Genomic DNA, 16,253 nt, shown 5'->3' with positions numbered 1-16,253 from the left:
TATCTAATTTATTTATTAAGCGAGAAGTTATAAATATAAAGAATAGTAATGTTAATAATAAATTGATAAATAATATTATATATATTTAAAGAAATAACTACATGATTTAGAAAATATTTGTTATTTATTTACGATACATTAACTATACATTAAAAAAATTGTTTTATAATTATACTTTCACTTTTTCTAGCATCTTTCTTCTTTCTCAATCTTCAGATTTTAAACCCTTTATTAAAAATTTTAGTTCCGCCACTACAACAGACTATGTTATAGTTGTGCTGAAGTTGTAACTAAGTCACTCAGGGGCGGAGGCAACATATAATGAGGGGGTCATCGAACCCCCTCGGGAAAAAATATTACTATTTATACATGGTTAAAATTATTTTTTAGGTATGTATAATAGATGTCGAAACCCCTTCTACTAGTTTGTGTGTTTACTTTTCAAATTTTGAACCCCTTTATTAAAATTTTTGGCTCCGCCACTAAAGTCACTTGATAATCAATGAAATCTGTTAGTTGTCAAAAAAAAAAAAATTGTTTTCTCCCTCCCAACACCCCCCCCCCCCCCCCCCCGCCTCTCTCGCTGCCTCTTTTCTTAATTTTCAGTTTTATTTGTTCTTCCTTTAGCTTCTTTTTTTTTGGTATTTTTTATGTGTTTGCATCAATTATATATTTACTCATTTTATTTAGTCATCTTTTTCTCTTCTTTTTTTGGGTACAAATTTTTGTGTTTGATGAATGTTTTTTTTTAAAAAAAAATTCATCTAAAATTCTTCTACACGGTTATCTTCCGGTGTTGGATATATTTTAATTTGTGTGTCTATATCAATTATAATCTATCAAATACAAGAAATGAAATACATAGGAAAAAAGAAGATGAAAGATACATGGATCAATTTCATCAATTATATCACTATTAATACAAGTGATACAAGCAATATCACCCTGTATCTATGTATCACGAATGAATACAAGTGAAATAAATGTGCATGCTAGTAATATAACTCGTATCAGTCTTATTTTTGTATTATGTATCGCGAATGAATACAAAAGTGAATAAATACAAGGATATAGCCTATATTTGTTCCCAAATATAAATGTGCATGCCAGTAATATAACTCGTATCAGTCTTATTTTTGTATTATGTATCGCGAATGAATATAAAAGTGAATAAATACAAGGATATAGCCTATATTTGTTCCCAAATATAAATGTGCATGCCAGTAATATAACTCGTATCAGTCTTATTTTTGTATTATGTATCGCAAATGAATACAAAAGTGAATAAATACAAGGATATAGCCTATATTTGTTCCCAAATCTTAGTTGCCTCTGTCCTCCATCTCCCCAATCTCGCTCATCTCTTTCCTCAATAAAATTGTGGCTATGAATTATAAATATCCAAAACTATAGCTATAAATCTCTAATTATGTCCAAATTATAGTCATTTTTTTAAGTTGCTCATAGTTAAAGCCTCATTTCATTAAGATTTAAACGTCTGAATGTGAATGCACGTCTGAGTGATTAAGATGTTGTCTCTAGATCTGAACACTAAATGATTAAAATTGTTTATTTTTCAATACTCGAATGTACATAATTTCTTTATACATACATAATAACTATACAATTCAAATAAAAATTGATTAAATATTTAAATAAAATTAATAAAATAAATTTATTTTTCAATTAAAAAGATAAAGCGCTTATCAAGTTAGTGACGGTGGAGATAGTTTGTAGTGATGATGGTGACGATAATAGTAATTGTTAGTGGCTAGCAATAATGGTGGTGATAGTTGTGATGATGGAGGTGGTTGGTGCTGTGGTGACTGTTATTATGATGGCGATTGATGATGGTGTTGGTAATTGTAATGATGAAGTTAATTGATAGTAGTAGTTGGCGGTGTTGATGGTTGTGGCTCAAGAAAGTATGATAGTTGGTGATGTGTTTGTGGTAGTTGACGACAATGCTACTTATGATGACATAGATAGTTGGTAGTAGAGATTGACCACAATTATGATAGTGGCCGATAGTAATGGTGGTGGTGATGATCGAAGAATATATGATGGTAGTTAGTGAAGTGTTAGTTATGATAACGAAGTCTGTTGGTAGTAGGAATTGACTATAGTGTTAATAGTAGTTAATAGTGGTGGAGGTGGCGGCAGTTATAAAGACGGTGGCAGCGACAGAGGCTACAAAGATGGTATTGGTGGTGACAATAGATATAATCATAACAATGGAGGAGATAAGTATAAGTGCAGTAACAACTGCCAGTAATAGTTAGCCACCATAATAGTTGTGATGACAGAGACGACAATGATGATTGACAATGGTGGTAATAGTTGTGATGGCAAAGGTAGTCAGTGGTGGTGGCCGTTGATTGTGGACAAAGTGATGGTGAATATTATCCATACAAGAATACCTCTTAATAATATTAATGCTCTTGTCTAGGTCTTAATCATTAAGACCTATTCAAACCTATTAAGTGCTTAAATCTTAATGAAAACAAATACACATAATGATCTGATGTCTAAACCATTCAAATTCAACCCTCTATTAAAGTGCAAACAAATGAGCCTAAATATGGTAATCCTTATAACATTTATATATTATTTTAGAGTGGCTCATATTTGTGTTGGTAAAAGGTCAGTCATTGTTTAATAAGATTTATGTCAAATCATAATCAATCGGTTTAAGCAACATAAATCTGATGAAACAGAAATATTGTTGGGGGGTTTTTAGGCGTAGAAACTTATTCATCTATCTCTTGGTAGAAGGATTGGCCATGTATATGCTAACTGCCATAACCGAAAAATAGGCGGGAACTCAACAAACTAGACAGTACAAAGACTTGTTGATAAGTCTCCTCATAATTCAAGAAATAAAATAGAGTGCACACATTAAAATACTTGTTGATGAGATGTTGAATGCAAGATCCTAAATTCTAATAATAAAAAGGGGTAAGGTGAGGGAAACAAGGTGGGAATGTAAAATTATCATTTTAGAAGTCATGGAAGAGCATGAGAGAATCATCAAGATTCATTAGGGAAGATTCCAGAACAATGCAAACTTTTCTTAGGCGCATGTATTTGTTGCCCAATTCTCCTACCAGCTTATCTTTGGGCATCTGAAGAATCTGGCAAAAGTAACAACCAAAACTCAACACATTAGTACATGTGGTGAATCCACTAATACTCACTGAAGAGGAAAGGTAAATAACAACAATTGAATCCTAACTTCTCCTTTTAAGTTCAATCTCATCATACAACCAAAGGGAAGGTAAATGCACAACATAAATAGGATAGATTGCCAGATCATGCAACAAGGCTGATTTTAGCTGTCATTCCTTTGAGAATTTATATTTTTTGCGAGTATCTGCTTCCGACAAGAGAAAGAATGAAGGGGAGAAAACCTTGCAATAGGTGTGTAGCAAGCAAAGTGGTGGGCATGACAATGAAGTTAATGGCAAGATATAGTAACAAACAAATGAAAGAAAAATGTTATGCAACTTGACTTGAACAAGTAACCAAGCCAATGTGAAGCCCTCTTCTCCCCCTCACGGTTAGAACACTCTATTACATCTGAAAAATTGAATCCAGACAACATACTGTTAAGCAAAACCAACATATATTTTGGATTTATGGTCTAGAAAGAGTTATCTTGCACAGTTATACAGCCCAAGAGATCATTCCTTCCACTTGAAGGAAAACAGTAACTGCACAAGCACAAAGGTGTTGCCTCAACTAATGACCTGATCTCTCCCTGTTAAGGATCTCTCCCTGTTAAGGCATTACCTCAACTTTCTACAACCTATCTGCCGAAATTTGCTTTTAGTTGCTGCATAATTTTTTAGCACAATAAGTTGCTTATTTTTGGGATGAATTTAAATTTTATGGAGATTATGTTTCCAAGTTGACTATTTAAAGCCCATGTTTGATAAAAATTTTGAGAGGTATTTTCAATCTTCTTAAAAGAACTGACAGTGGTATCCATAGCCCATTGATCTTAATGGATCAGTGAGTTCATCAAAGAAAAATGATTTTTCACCGTTTTTAACCCAAATCTAATTTCAACCGATTAGCAACTAATGATTTTTTAAACGCATGAGCATTGTGTTAACTCTTGCCTATTTTTAACGCTTGGGCTCTAATACCAATTTTCAAAATTTTAACTATATTTCTTTTAACGCACAACTACTTTCAACCAATACCTATTTTAACCTAATACAATATTTTATCCATATTTATTTTTAATCATGACAAGCATACATATCTCTTTGAAAGGCCCACAAATCTTCATAGATGAAAATCATTGTAGTTGGTAAGTGAAGATGAAGTCAAAAAGCAACTTAACAAAATGCATGCTTAATTCTCTTCCATTTGACAAGAAAAGTTATACAATTACTTCCAATCACAAAACAACGAAATTGTTACTGAAAAATACTTGTAGCATGTGATAAAAAGGCATGGATATTGAGTTCAAGAAGAAGATGAAAAAGTCATGTTACAGAAGTGTGCAAGTTCAAAAGCACTTAAAAAGAATTTAGCACCAACCGCAAAGGCAAAAATTGAGGAGCAGTTTTTTTAGATTGTAGCAACTGAAGCAGGGGAGAAGTGTTGAAATTTGCTTTCAGTTACTGCAGTAATTTTTTTTGCATAATAAATTGCTTAGTTATCTAAAAATTTCTATTAGGTTGTATTAGTTTGTTGATTTCAGCTTTTTGAATTTTCATTATGTAGATTTTCTGCAAATTATGTTTTGATGTTGACTATATAAAACTCCCCTATTCTTAATAAAACTATTGAGAGACATTTTCAATCAATACTATTAACCTTTTTGTTCCACCATCCTTGAAAGAAAACCAACAGTCTAAGTGTATTTGGTTGTAAATTTTAATTAAGATTTCTCTAGATACTTTTACTCTATCTCGACATGCATGTTTACATGACAGAATAGATGATTAATGATTTCCCCCTTCTGGAATAATATGCCCCATCTACCAGATCTCAAACATAAATCAAACAGATAGCTTCATATTCCCTTTCTTGGTTAATGTTCCATCCTGATTGAAGGGAAACAAGCAATAACAAGTTCTTTTCCAGAATATCATTTTTGATGCATGCACATTCATGGTTTTCTTTAGTGTTTGAGAACCTTAATCTGCCAGCAACAGGAAAAAGTGAAAGAACTACTATGTTTAATAACAGAGTAGATAACTAATTCACACTCAAGTGCCACTTGACATAAGTGGTTCATGTCTCAAAGTAGAACTAGAAAGACTATTTTGTTCCCTTTGAACTCCTTTATGGTTCGTGCTACTCTGTAGGCTGACCAATTCATAGCAAATTGATATGTCTGTCTTAGATGAACAAAGGGAGAACTTTGATCTCACTCGATCATCTTTCGTCAGAAGATGCCGGACCTAAAATGAAGATGAATGCAAATACATACGGTTGCCGCAATCAAAATATAACTAATTATTTGGTTCATTAACAGACATATCTACTCACCCATACTTGCAAAGTTAATGATGATAGAAGATGAATGCAACACAAAAATAAACAAGCAATAGATACAAAGTAAAAACTTGATAAGATAGATCTGTAAACAAACCTCTTTTTCCTGTTCTTTCTCATGTGTTATTCTCAATCTCAAATTAAGGGCAGCATGGTACATTTCATCTAGAATATGTTCCCAAAGAGACTGCTTATTAATTTTCCACAGAATGAATTCTGATTGCTTTGCTGCACGTGCAATAACTTTCTGCAGAGAATGGGAACATCGTTAGTATGTACTACAAACTTTGTTCAATGCAATCTTTATATATAATACGTGTGTGTATGCATGTGCCCGTACATGCATGTATGTGTACATATGTACAAAGATAAGAAGAAGAAAGCTTTCTCCAATGCAAGCCACAGTTGGAAAATAACACAATTCGGAGCTTATCATTTTACTTTTTATTTTGTCCCGCAAGCCTATCAGGGCATTTCAAATGCCATCAACCTTCTATATCTAGATGGAAAAGCATGACCATCTGTTTAGATCATAGAACTTCATAGATTAACAAATTATATAATGTAGCACTCCATTGAAAAGGACAACAAGGAGAAATTCATAGTTGCATAAGTAGGCATTTATGCTACCTAACATACCTACTTAATTGTATCCTACAGTGACAGTTATTGTGATATTTATCTGCACTCTGAAGCTTCATTATTGTCCGCATTACTTTTCTGCTTCACTGTGGATAGAGACTTCAAAAGATGGTGAGAGAATTGCTGCTGAAAAAGGGATTTGACTAGTTAGTAGCTTTCTGCAGTTTCTTTTTGTCGGCCAATTTGAATTCCATTTCATTTTTTATTTTGAATAGAGTAGGAATCTGCTCATAGAAAGAAACCCAGCAGGAGGAAACAAGCATTCTCCTAGTCTAATGGTTGCCTATGCAGGTGCTAGTTTGTGGAAATATATAAGTAGTTTATGGCCTATCTTACAACAAAACATAAGGTGGAGATTGGATACGGGAGCAAAACTAGATTCCTACAGATGTATCAAGCTGGAGAAGAGAAACTGATGGAAAATGCTCCCCATTTATATAGTATTTCTACAAAAAAAAAAAAAAAACTCTGTACTATTGCAGATTGTAATTCAGAAGCAGCCTAGCAACCAAACTTCAGAAGAAACTTCAATGTTTGGGAAATGCAAGATGCCTGTCAACTACTCAATCTTCTAGAACCTACAACCTTGGATGAAAACAAAGTGGATTCAGATATGGAGGGCCAGTAAATATGAGAGATATTCTGTTAAAAGCTGCTACGAACTTCTTTGACAACAAACTGGTTGGTGGGAGGTATCATGACCTTGGAAGGTGCTTTGGAAGATCAAAACACATACAAAAGCTGCTGGTTTTGGGTGGATTGCGGCCCTGAACAGATGTCTTACTCAGAATATGCTAAAGAGAAGAGGATATGCCTAATACAGCAGGGTTTTTTACTGTAAGAGATTCAGGAATCTGTACACCGTTTATTCCTCCACAAACTGGACAGATATGGAATCTCTTCCTAAATATCTATGGTGTTAAATGGGTAATGCCTGATAGTATTAGAAGTCTGTGGGAAAGTGGCAGAGTCAACAGGTAAGCAAAGGGACAAAGAAGATAAGGACCAGTCCTCTATGAAATAAGCAAAAGATGTTTTGAAGATCATAGGCTCCACATTCCAATGTTAAAAATAGATGCTAGCAAAATTTGTAATTTCAGTGGAAGGGAAGTGTAGTAGATGACCTGGTTCAGTTTTTAGATTTCATGGATATGCAGGAGTTCAATATGTAACTGCTATCCTATGTATTGGTACTTTTCTGAAGTTTCTTAATAAAAGTTACTTTACCTGATAATAAAAGGAAACATGCATTCTCCTTCTGTACTTCTGATGAATCAGAATGATCCTCACACTTGATTCTTGAGATTTTACCTTTGAACAGAATCATGTGTTCAAAATCAGTGGTAAATTTTCCTATTGAGGAGCTTAGCGATTCACCCACTTTGCGTACTCGGGTAATTGTGTTGGGTTAGAGAGTTCATGGTGTCCCAAGTCCCCATCCAGTCTTCAGCTAAAATTTGAGTCCCCTAATTTCTAGTATGGATCTCGTCATCTCTACTATGAAGCAGAAGATAATTGTAACGAAGTTGTGCACAGCATATGGAACTTCCCAAAGGATATTTCTGTTAAACGTAAAGATATATTTGTTTCAGATTATTCTATGAATTTCAGGGTATGCCCCAAGTGTCCAGTAATTCCCCATGGAATAGACCAGAGGTGGTCATGTTACTATTTAGGAAGAGATAAAATATAGTTTATAGCATGTATCCGAACAAACTTACCCTCCCTTCATTAGCTTTAGCTATCAGATACAGAAGCAAAGCCAAGTGTATTTTTGCTGCTTCCATAACATTGGCATAAAAGAGCAAGAAAATCCACAGAATAGTTTTGAGTTATGTTTTATTCTACTCAAGGTCTTCAATTTTAAGGATGCAATCGAATCAAGACATATTATTCTATTACTACAACAGAAGACTGGAAGCATATTACCTTCATCTCTAAGTAGTCATCTTTCCACAGCTTAAATAGAATCTTGACTGCGTCTTTCTTTTCAACAAATGTGGTATCTGAAATCTGAATAATTACAGCATAGTAAGACTGCTATCATCTCATTTATCAACAAATTGTAGCACCCAATAAACAAAACCCTCTCACACACTAGTCACTAGTGCACTTCAACACTATTCTCATGTACGCGTACTTTCTCAGGAGCCTCTACAATGTGAAAAGAATATCATTGGAAGTATGGAACAAGTGATATATCCTCTAATATGTTGTATTTTTTTACCTATTTTCTTAATGTTTTATCTATCATATTATTTTGTTCTTAACTTCAGTTTTGTGAAACACTTTCTCAACATTTGGGGACTACATGTTTTGAAGGCCTACTTTAAGATTTACATTTGCTAGAGTAAATTACAATTTAGAGAACCAAGGAGATATACACTCGTCCCTTCACTGAGCAATGCATATTGCTTGGTGAAGTGAGCGTGGCATTTTGATAATACATGAAGATATTGAATAAAAAATAGGAGAATATCTGAAATGACGGTCATCAATTAAAGTTGATAGCAAATATATAAACCAGTTTCAGAGAAAAAACAGAGCTATCTATGCTTTAATGATTACATCAAAACACTTTTCGTCCCTCACAACATTAACTGGACTTGATAATAGATTTCTTATGGGCTATAAAGAAAGAGGGAAGACAGCCCATGATAAACAAAATCTGTCACGTACAGAGCAGTCTCATAGTCATCTATTTATTTAATTCTCTCATAGTGGTGGTGGTTGAACCAGTTTGTGGGCAACTCGACTATTTCATTACATGCTATTGCCCGCCAGTAAAGGTACCGGGTAATTTTGTCCACCAAGGCTTAGGTAGACGAGAAAAAAATCACCTTGCACGTTTTTTTGTCTCTACTGGGGTTTAAACCTTGGTCTCACTTTATTGATTGATATACTACACCCTTGGGTGCCGCCATTGCCAATTATGCAGGCAATAATTTGTAGAAATCTAGTATGCCTTCAAATTAAGTAGTCTTTAAATTAACATATAATTCAACAAAGCTATAATACCTTATCCGTTTCAACAAGACGATCAGCTTTCGACAGTAATCTGAACATCCTGTAGGCCTCCCTCCCATATCTTTTTAATACAATGGATTCCACCTGCAAGTTATAGCATGTAGAGATGAAGTAATTCAATTCTAGAACATTGAGAAGGTCACCGCTTGTCTATAATTTTGTAACCAACCTCTTCAATGCGAGCCTGTTCAATAATGTTCTTCAAATCTGTTCACACATAACTGTCAGTTAAGTCATAGCGGGAAATCAAAAACTTGGATCCACAAGGATTCTTTTTCTTAAGATTATATTACAATGAAAAATCATGTGTTGATAGATATGCATACCTACACTATAAGTTTCATCTATTTCCATCAATGGAGCTTCACATCCTAAATCATCAAGGGAAGCTCTGATACGCTCCAGGTCCATACCAAGACCACCTTCCCTCTTTATCACCTCATCATAAATAGCATTTATGGACTGAGGAACTGCAAATAAAGAATATAATAACAAACACATTAAGAAAAAGGGAGAAAAGAGACTAGATATTCAAAAACAATGCTAACACTACAATGAAACAACTTAACATGAATCTGACATTCATAAACACAAATCGCTCCATTTCTCCAGAAACAAACACATGGAAATTTTTGGCACAATATCCAAAGAAAGTACAAAAATGTAAAAAAACATTTCTACTGCAGGCAACGACTTGTTAATTACTCAACCAGAGACCTTATCTTGAAAAAAACTCAACTACTGAAAAGTAAAGAAGTAAGCATGCCACTGTTATGCATGTCTCTAGAAAGGCCTATAAGGCCCAGGCTTCACTCTAGAAATTTATCCATATACAACTGTACATGATTCAAGATGAATGTACCTTCACAAAAGACTCAAGGTGCTAAACGCCTCAAAAGCAAGGCTGGAGATTAAAGTTGGTGGGCCATTTATTATGAAGAAAAATGAGTGGACTTTGTAAATGTGAAAATATCAAGTCTATTTATGTCATGAAGCTGGCTATACCTCATTTCAAACATATGCATATGATTCATATGTTATCATGAACCTGCCCCTAGTCGAGACATGAGCATTATTATCCACTTTTTTTTTACAAATGCAAATTTTAGTTTCTATTTATCCATTAACAGTACCAGGAGGAGGTCACAATCATGTTTAAACTTTATTGACCATTAAATGAAATCCTCACTGACCTGAGTTATCAATTCTCAATTTAGTTTCAGAATGTCTACTCAACTCCAGGGTCGCAGCAAGAACAATGGCAGCATCATTGTTGACACGTACTTTCACATTTGCAACACAAGCCTACAATGCATACAATTTTATGTAGCTGTGATTCCATAGCCAACCAGTGCTTGAGATTCACAGGAGATTTTAAATTCTAATAAAAAGTCAGACGAGACAAAGTTATCTAAACCATTTCTACTGTAATGGTAAAGGTTTCTGATTTTTGCTAAATAATTTAGCCAGTTAAGGAGAGACTTCCTCAGTGGAGGCAACAATCAGGGCCACAAATCTCACCTCATCAAGTGGGAGAAGGTGACTCAACCAAAATATCAAGGAGGTCTTGGAATCAAGGATCTTGCAGCCCATAACAAAGACATGATGATGAAGTGACTTTGGAAATTCAACTTGGAGGATGCATGGTTCTAGAAAGATGTCGTCATAGCAAAACATGGAGGGTTGAATCAATGGTGCACGAAGGCTTCTAGTCTCCCTCATGGAGTAGGGTCTCTGAAAGGGTATTACAAAAGTGTGGACACCTTTGTTCAACAGACTCATTTTGAGGTAGGCAATGGCTCACTCTTAAGATTCTGGAAGGACAAATGGCTTGGAAGTACCACTCTTCAGTATGACTTCCCAAATTTGTGCACATATCTCAAGATCCCGACTCTGTAATTGCTGCTAACGGAGAAGGGAACAACTGGGATCTGACATTCAGAAGAAACATGTATGATTGGGAAGTGAATGAGTTGTTAGACCTTTTTGCAAGACCTCAGCAGTATCACATCAATCACCAGGCAGTTGACAAGCTCAAGTGGGGGAATCTACACAGTAAAGGAAGGTTACCATCAGCTGTACTCTAGCAACCCCTTGATAGACAATTGACCCTGGAAGCTCATCTGCAGGTCCAAACTGCCTCCTAAGGTTATACGATTCACTTGGACAACTTTACATGAGGCTTGTCTTCAGCTCCCAAGCAGATGCTATATGTGCAAAATGGATCCTGAAACCAACAGGCACCTATTCCTTAACTGTAAGGTAGCCTCAGATATCTGGAACATGTTTCTTTTGGTGATTTTGGTCTCAAATGAACCCCACCCCTCTCAGTTAAGGAGGCTTATGAGAGTTGGAGCCTATGGAGAGTTGACAAAGCCATCAAGAAGATCTGAAACATGGTACCCACTTGTATATTTTGGTGTCTCTGGTTAGAAAGGAACAGGAAATGTTTTGATGGGGAGTCTTAACTCCTTCAGGTCTTTTGAAGGCCAGGTATATTGCCAATTTGTTTAGCTGGTCCAATTTGGTTCCTGTTGTTAATGCAGCAAATCTTTCGGATTTTATTAAGCTTATTAGTCCTGACTTAGTTTCCTTTTGTACAGCGAGCCAGTCATTTTTGTAAGCTAAAATGCCATATCTTGTAATTTTTGCATCTTCTTGATGCCTTTATTAATACCACTTACTTCATCAAATAAAAAAGTTGAGAGACCAACCTTGTGTCTCAAGCGGCGAATGAATTCTTCAAAATTGGCACGCCAAAGTACTTCCTTTTCGCCTGTAGCCGAATCTTTTGTGTTTGACTCCAAATCACCTTGCTTCCGCTAAAATCAGAACACAATAGATCAGCCGACTTTCAAAATTGTTATCTTCAATGAAAAGGTCATACCAACCTTCATTCCACATTTCACATCAGTAGTCCTTTTGTCAGCTCTTTCCACAGAATCATTCCAGATGTCTTCAACTAAGAATCTCATGGATTCCATTGGAGCTGCTGCTGCTAAGGCTTGTTCTTCCATGGTTTGTGCTTGAATCTGTTTTCATCGGTAAATGATAAACTCAAGAACATGAACAGTGAAATATCAACTTAAAAACTGCAGCCTTTTCTGCACTATATTTACTTATCAGGAATATTTTATAGAACATGGATGCTTATGCTCTCATCCACCTTCCTTACCCCAAATAACCTATAGGAAGCACTATTCTTCTTGTTAGCAAATGAAGCAGGTTCATTTGAAGAACATCACCTACATTCCTTTAATTCCTATGCTACAACTCCATCCATTTCCATGACAATATTTGACTGAGCATGGAGTTTAAGATATTCATTTTTTTATTTATGTATTATAATATTAGTGGCAATGTAAGAAATATTAAAGTAGTTCTGACCCAAAAAAAAGTAGTTGAAAATTAGTTTGACAGAGGAACTATCACATCAAAGTTCAGAACTGAAGTTAATGGATTGAATACTTGGAAGTTGAAAAAGTTGGATAGAAATGGAATTGAGTCAAAACATTATGGAATGACCAGAAATGGAAAGAGACAAAGAGTGACATATAATTAAAAGTTAAAACAGATGGAGTATTCGTTTTACATTGTCAATTCTGTCTCCTATCCTATTTTCTTGGTTACTGTCATTTCTATGATTTCAATCAGCACAAAAATGCATGTAATCCTGTCTTCAAACGACAAATGGAAGTACGCTGTTACTGGTTAATAGAAGAATGGAGAAGTATTCTGTTGCTAATAGAAAATCTCCATCACATTTACTTGTTGTTTATGATTAACAGTACTAAAGCACATGGTAAATTAAATAGTACTTCAGCTAAAGAAGGTTTGCCAAGATCACACAGATTTCTAGAGTAAAATCAAGAATGCAGCAGAAAACAAACATCACATGGAGTCATCAAGGTCACTGGTATACTCTAAAGAAAAACCTTTTGATGGGAAAGAAAATTGAACAGAAGTTGTCATCATATTATAAACTTGACATCAGAATACCTTGGCAGATTTAGCACCTCGTTTCTTTGCAGCAGTTTCTTCTGCAGCAGGTGGTTCAAGAAGTGGATCAGGGGCAGGACAGCGTTCCACAAATCTAGCGTTAACAAGGCTGTTGAAGCTATCCCGTGCAGCATCAGCGCTAGAATCTCCTGGACAATGACAAGGCATTCTTAAAGCAAGAAAGATGTTTAGGAGGTGCAGCCTTGCCTTTTCGAAGATTGACAACCCAAGGTTTGTTGCTTCAGGTTCAAGTAGCTTTAATCAAGAAACAAATAAAGATGCAAGTTGAAGTTATGAAATAGATTGGGAAAGCTTGCTCTTTGAATTTCACAATCAACTTCGGGTGATGATAAAGCTCAAGAATTGCTTTAGGTATGCACCCAAGGATATAGTCCAGTGATCAATGTAGTGGGTCCAGCACCATGAGATCCTGGATAAATACCAGCAGAGGCAAAAACATTACGTTTATTTCTTCCCATCTGTCCAAACCTTGGTGGATAGAGTTACTTAAATACTTTGAGCTAGTGGAAATAGCAGGTACTACGTGAAATTAGTCAAGGTGCATGCAAGCTAGCCCAGACACCACGATGGCCAAAAATTGCTTTACATGTGAAGAACATAGATGCTCTCTTGATGCTAGACACCTAGATGTATCTGACTCTGTAGAAAATTTTGAGGCCTTTCTTTCATCCTTCCTCATTTTCTTGTGGCTTGCTTTATTTCGATTTTCAGTTTTGCGTGAGAAGGTTGCAGGGGCTGTTCAAGCAAGGATCCTTTTACCCCAAAAACTGGAAAAAAGAAAGGAAAAGAGAAATTCCAGTACAATTGGTAGTAATAAGTGCAATTTATTTTATACACTTGTAAAGCATCATATTGCTGGACCAAGTAATACTTGTGTTTTACTTCAAAACTAAAGACAGGAACATAAAAAAAGGGCATGTAACTAAGAGTGCCAATAATTTTGTACACTCACAGCTCCTTTCATTGATTAGTTGAGTAATGATTTAGTGTAGTTCCGTCTTTATGCATGAAGAAAAGGTGATTTATGTAAGATCCATAAGATTGTACTCCCTCTGTTTCAAAAAGAATGACCTCCTTTCCTTTTTAGTCTATTTAAAAAAGAATGACCTCTTTCCCTTCTTGGAAACATTTTAATTTCAGCTTTCCACGTGGCATGTTTAAGGCCACAAGATTAAAGGGCAATTTTGTACATTTGACACAACTTTAATTTAAGACCACAAGATTCAAAAGTCTTCTTTATTTTCTTAAACTCCGTGCCAAGTCTAAGTAGATCATTCTTTGTGAAACGGAAGGAGTACTATTTTTTTGATAACCGTGGTGTTTGGGCCAGTTTTCGTGCACCTCAACTAATTTCACGGATACCTGCCACCTCCCACCTCCCACCGGCAGCAGGTACCACATAATTTTGTCCACCAAGGCTAGGATATATGAGAAGAAATCACCTAGTGTTTATGTCTTTTTTGGGATTTGAAACTGAGACCTCACGGTTCTCAACCCACTCATTGACCACTAGGCCACACCCTTGGGTGATGTTGTGTATCTCACGTGTTCTTTGTCAATGTCTCTTTCAGCTTGATAAAATATTAGAAACAAGAAGTATGTTCATATACTGCCTATCATCTTCAATTAAAACCATTTTCCAATGAAGTGATTTTTTACCTTTTAAAATCAGTAAAAACCTTCTTCTTGTTGTTTCTTATTTAGAAAAAACAGAAGCAAACACAAATGAAAAGCCAAAATAGAACTCAAATTCGCATATTAAACTGATTAGCTATGATGATAGTAAACCATAATCATAGTTTACAAGATAATTCACAAAGAACTACAGAAAGGATATTGTTTCACCTTGTTTCGATGCCTCCTTGTATCTTTCTATAATTTCAGTGAGTGAAAGCCTACCATGCTGAAGCAACCCTTCAAAAATCTCTTCACACTAGAAACACAAACACAATCACTACCATTAATATAAATATAATCAGCTCAAGATAGGGCGACAAATATTATAACAAGCAAAACCAATAAAACTGACCTCTTTCCCCATCTCCTCAGACACAATCTCTATAAACTTAGGGAACCTCAATTTATGTATAATGTTGTCAAATAGTGCCATGTATTGTGTAATAACTTTTGGTTCCTCCCCAAATCCACCTAAATGGCAATATATCAGACATCAAGGAACTTCTCACTATATATCCTCAAATTGAATAGCTAATTGCAATATGAGAAAAAGTTCTTGTAGCATTAGTGCTAGTACCTTGTTGTCGCAGTGCAAAGGCTTGAACACAATTATGATGAATAAGCACAAGCAAACAGTTCTTAACATTCGTTCTGCTAAGCTCTGTGGAACTTACTACCTGATATAAAGTTTGTGTTCCTCTTCGCAACAGACAGTCGCAAACCTTCTGCAAAAATTATCAGAAGATGAATTAGGAAAAAGGGGATCATCAACAAATTATTTTAACGAAATTAAAGTACATCTATATGGTTTCTGCATAAAAGATAGAAAAACCCCAAAAAATGAACAACTACCAGTACCCTCGAATTCAATCAAACTAGTTGGGCTGGCTATACAAATCATCTATATCTATTTCATTCTACTTGGGTCCGTTTCATTCCAATACCAATAATTCGCTATGTTTTATAAAACCCCAAAAGAAAAAAAAGGAAAAAACAACAACTGCTTCTCCTCAATCCCATGCTATATACAATCTTCTTACTCCCAAGAAGAAGAAAAATTAAAACTTTGAAATCTTTAGGCATAGGTTTTGCGTTTCTAGTCTATAATTGTCTGTGCAAGAATTGTTACGTATGAATTTGGGTTATAGGGAGAAAAGGCGGAGAGAATTACTGCATTAAGATCGCCGAAGTAAGAAGAGATGAGATAAACAGCGAGCTTGATGCCGTGCGGCGAAACCATGGCGATACTCTGCTTTCTCTCTTTCACAGTACTGAGGGAGAAGGAGAGGGAGAGTGACAGAAGAAACGGAGGCGGGAATAAGTCAGGGTTGAAGGCAAGAAAGAAGTTAGATGAAAATATAGGGGTTTGGTAG

At 35.3% G+C, this 16,253-nt stretch overlaps 1 protein-coding gene across 2 annotated transcripts; it reads right to left on the bottom strand.

Annotated features, from left to right (window-relative positions):
- Positions 1 to 2,833: 2,833 nt before the first annotated feature.
- On the bottom strand, positions 2,834 to 16,212 carry LOC125834340 (uncharacterized). 2 transcript variants are annotated; one of them, XM_049513495.1, is made up of 14 exons: positions 16,052 to 16,212; positions 15,458 to 15,605; positions 15,233 to 15,351; positions 15,049 to 15,136; positions 13,183 to 13,331; positions 12,075 to 12,215; positions 11,898 to 12,005; positions 10,377 to 10,488; positions 9,510 to 9,653; positions 9,353 to 9,390; positions 9,175 to 9,267; positions 8,086 to 8,169; positions 5,612 to 5,761; positions 2,834 to 3,134 (listed from the first exon to the last, which is right to left on the bottom strand). In XM_049513495.1, the coding sequence occupies exons 1-14, from the start codon at positions 16,118 to 16,120 to the stop codon at positions 3,000 to 3,002; spliced, it is 1,578 nt and encodes a 525-aa protein (XP_049369452.1). In that variant the 5' UTR covers positions 16,121 to 16,212; the 3' UTR covers positions 2,834 to 2,999. The 2 variants fall into 2 exon arrangements, with proteins under 2 accessions (XP_049369452.1, XP_049369453.1); XM_049513496.1 differs by lacking the exons at positions 2,834 to 3,134; positions 5,612 to 5,761 and adding an exon at positions 7,886 to 7,933.
- Between the last annotated feature and the right edge of the window lie 41 nt (positions 16,213 to 16,253).

The sequence above is a fragment of the Solanum verrucosum genome, unplaced genomic scaffold (assembly GCF_900185275.1).
Source record: "Solanum verrucosum unplaced genomic scaffold, falcon-dt-bn FXZP01000279.1, whole genome shotgun sequence".
NCBI classification, from domain to species: Eukaryota; Viridiplantae; Streptophyta; class Magnoliopsida; order Solanales; family Solanaceae; genus Solanum; species Solanum verrucosum.
This window is presented reverse-complemented; position numbering and strand designations above follow the sequence as displayed.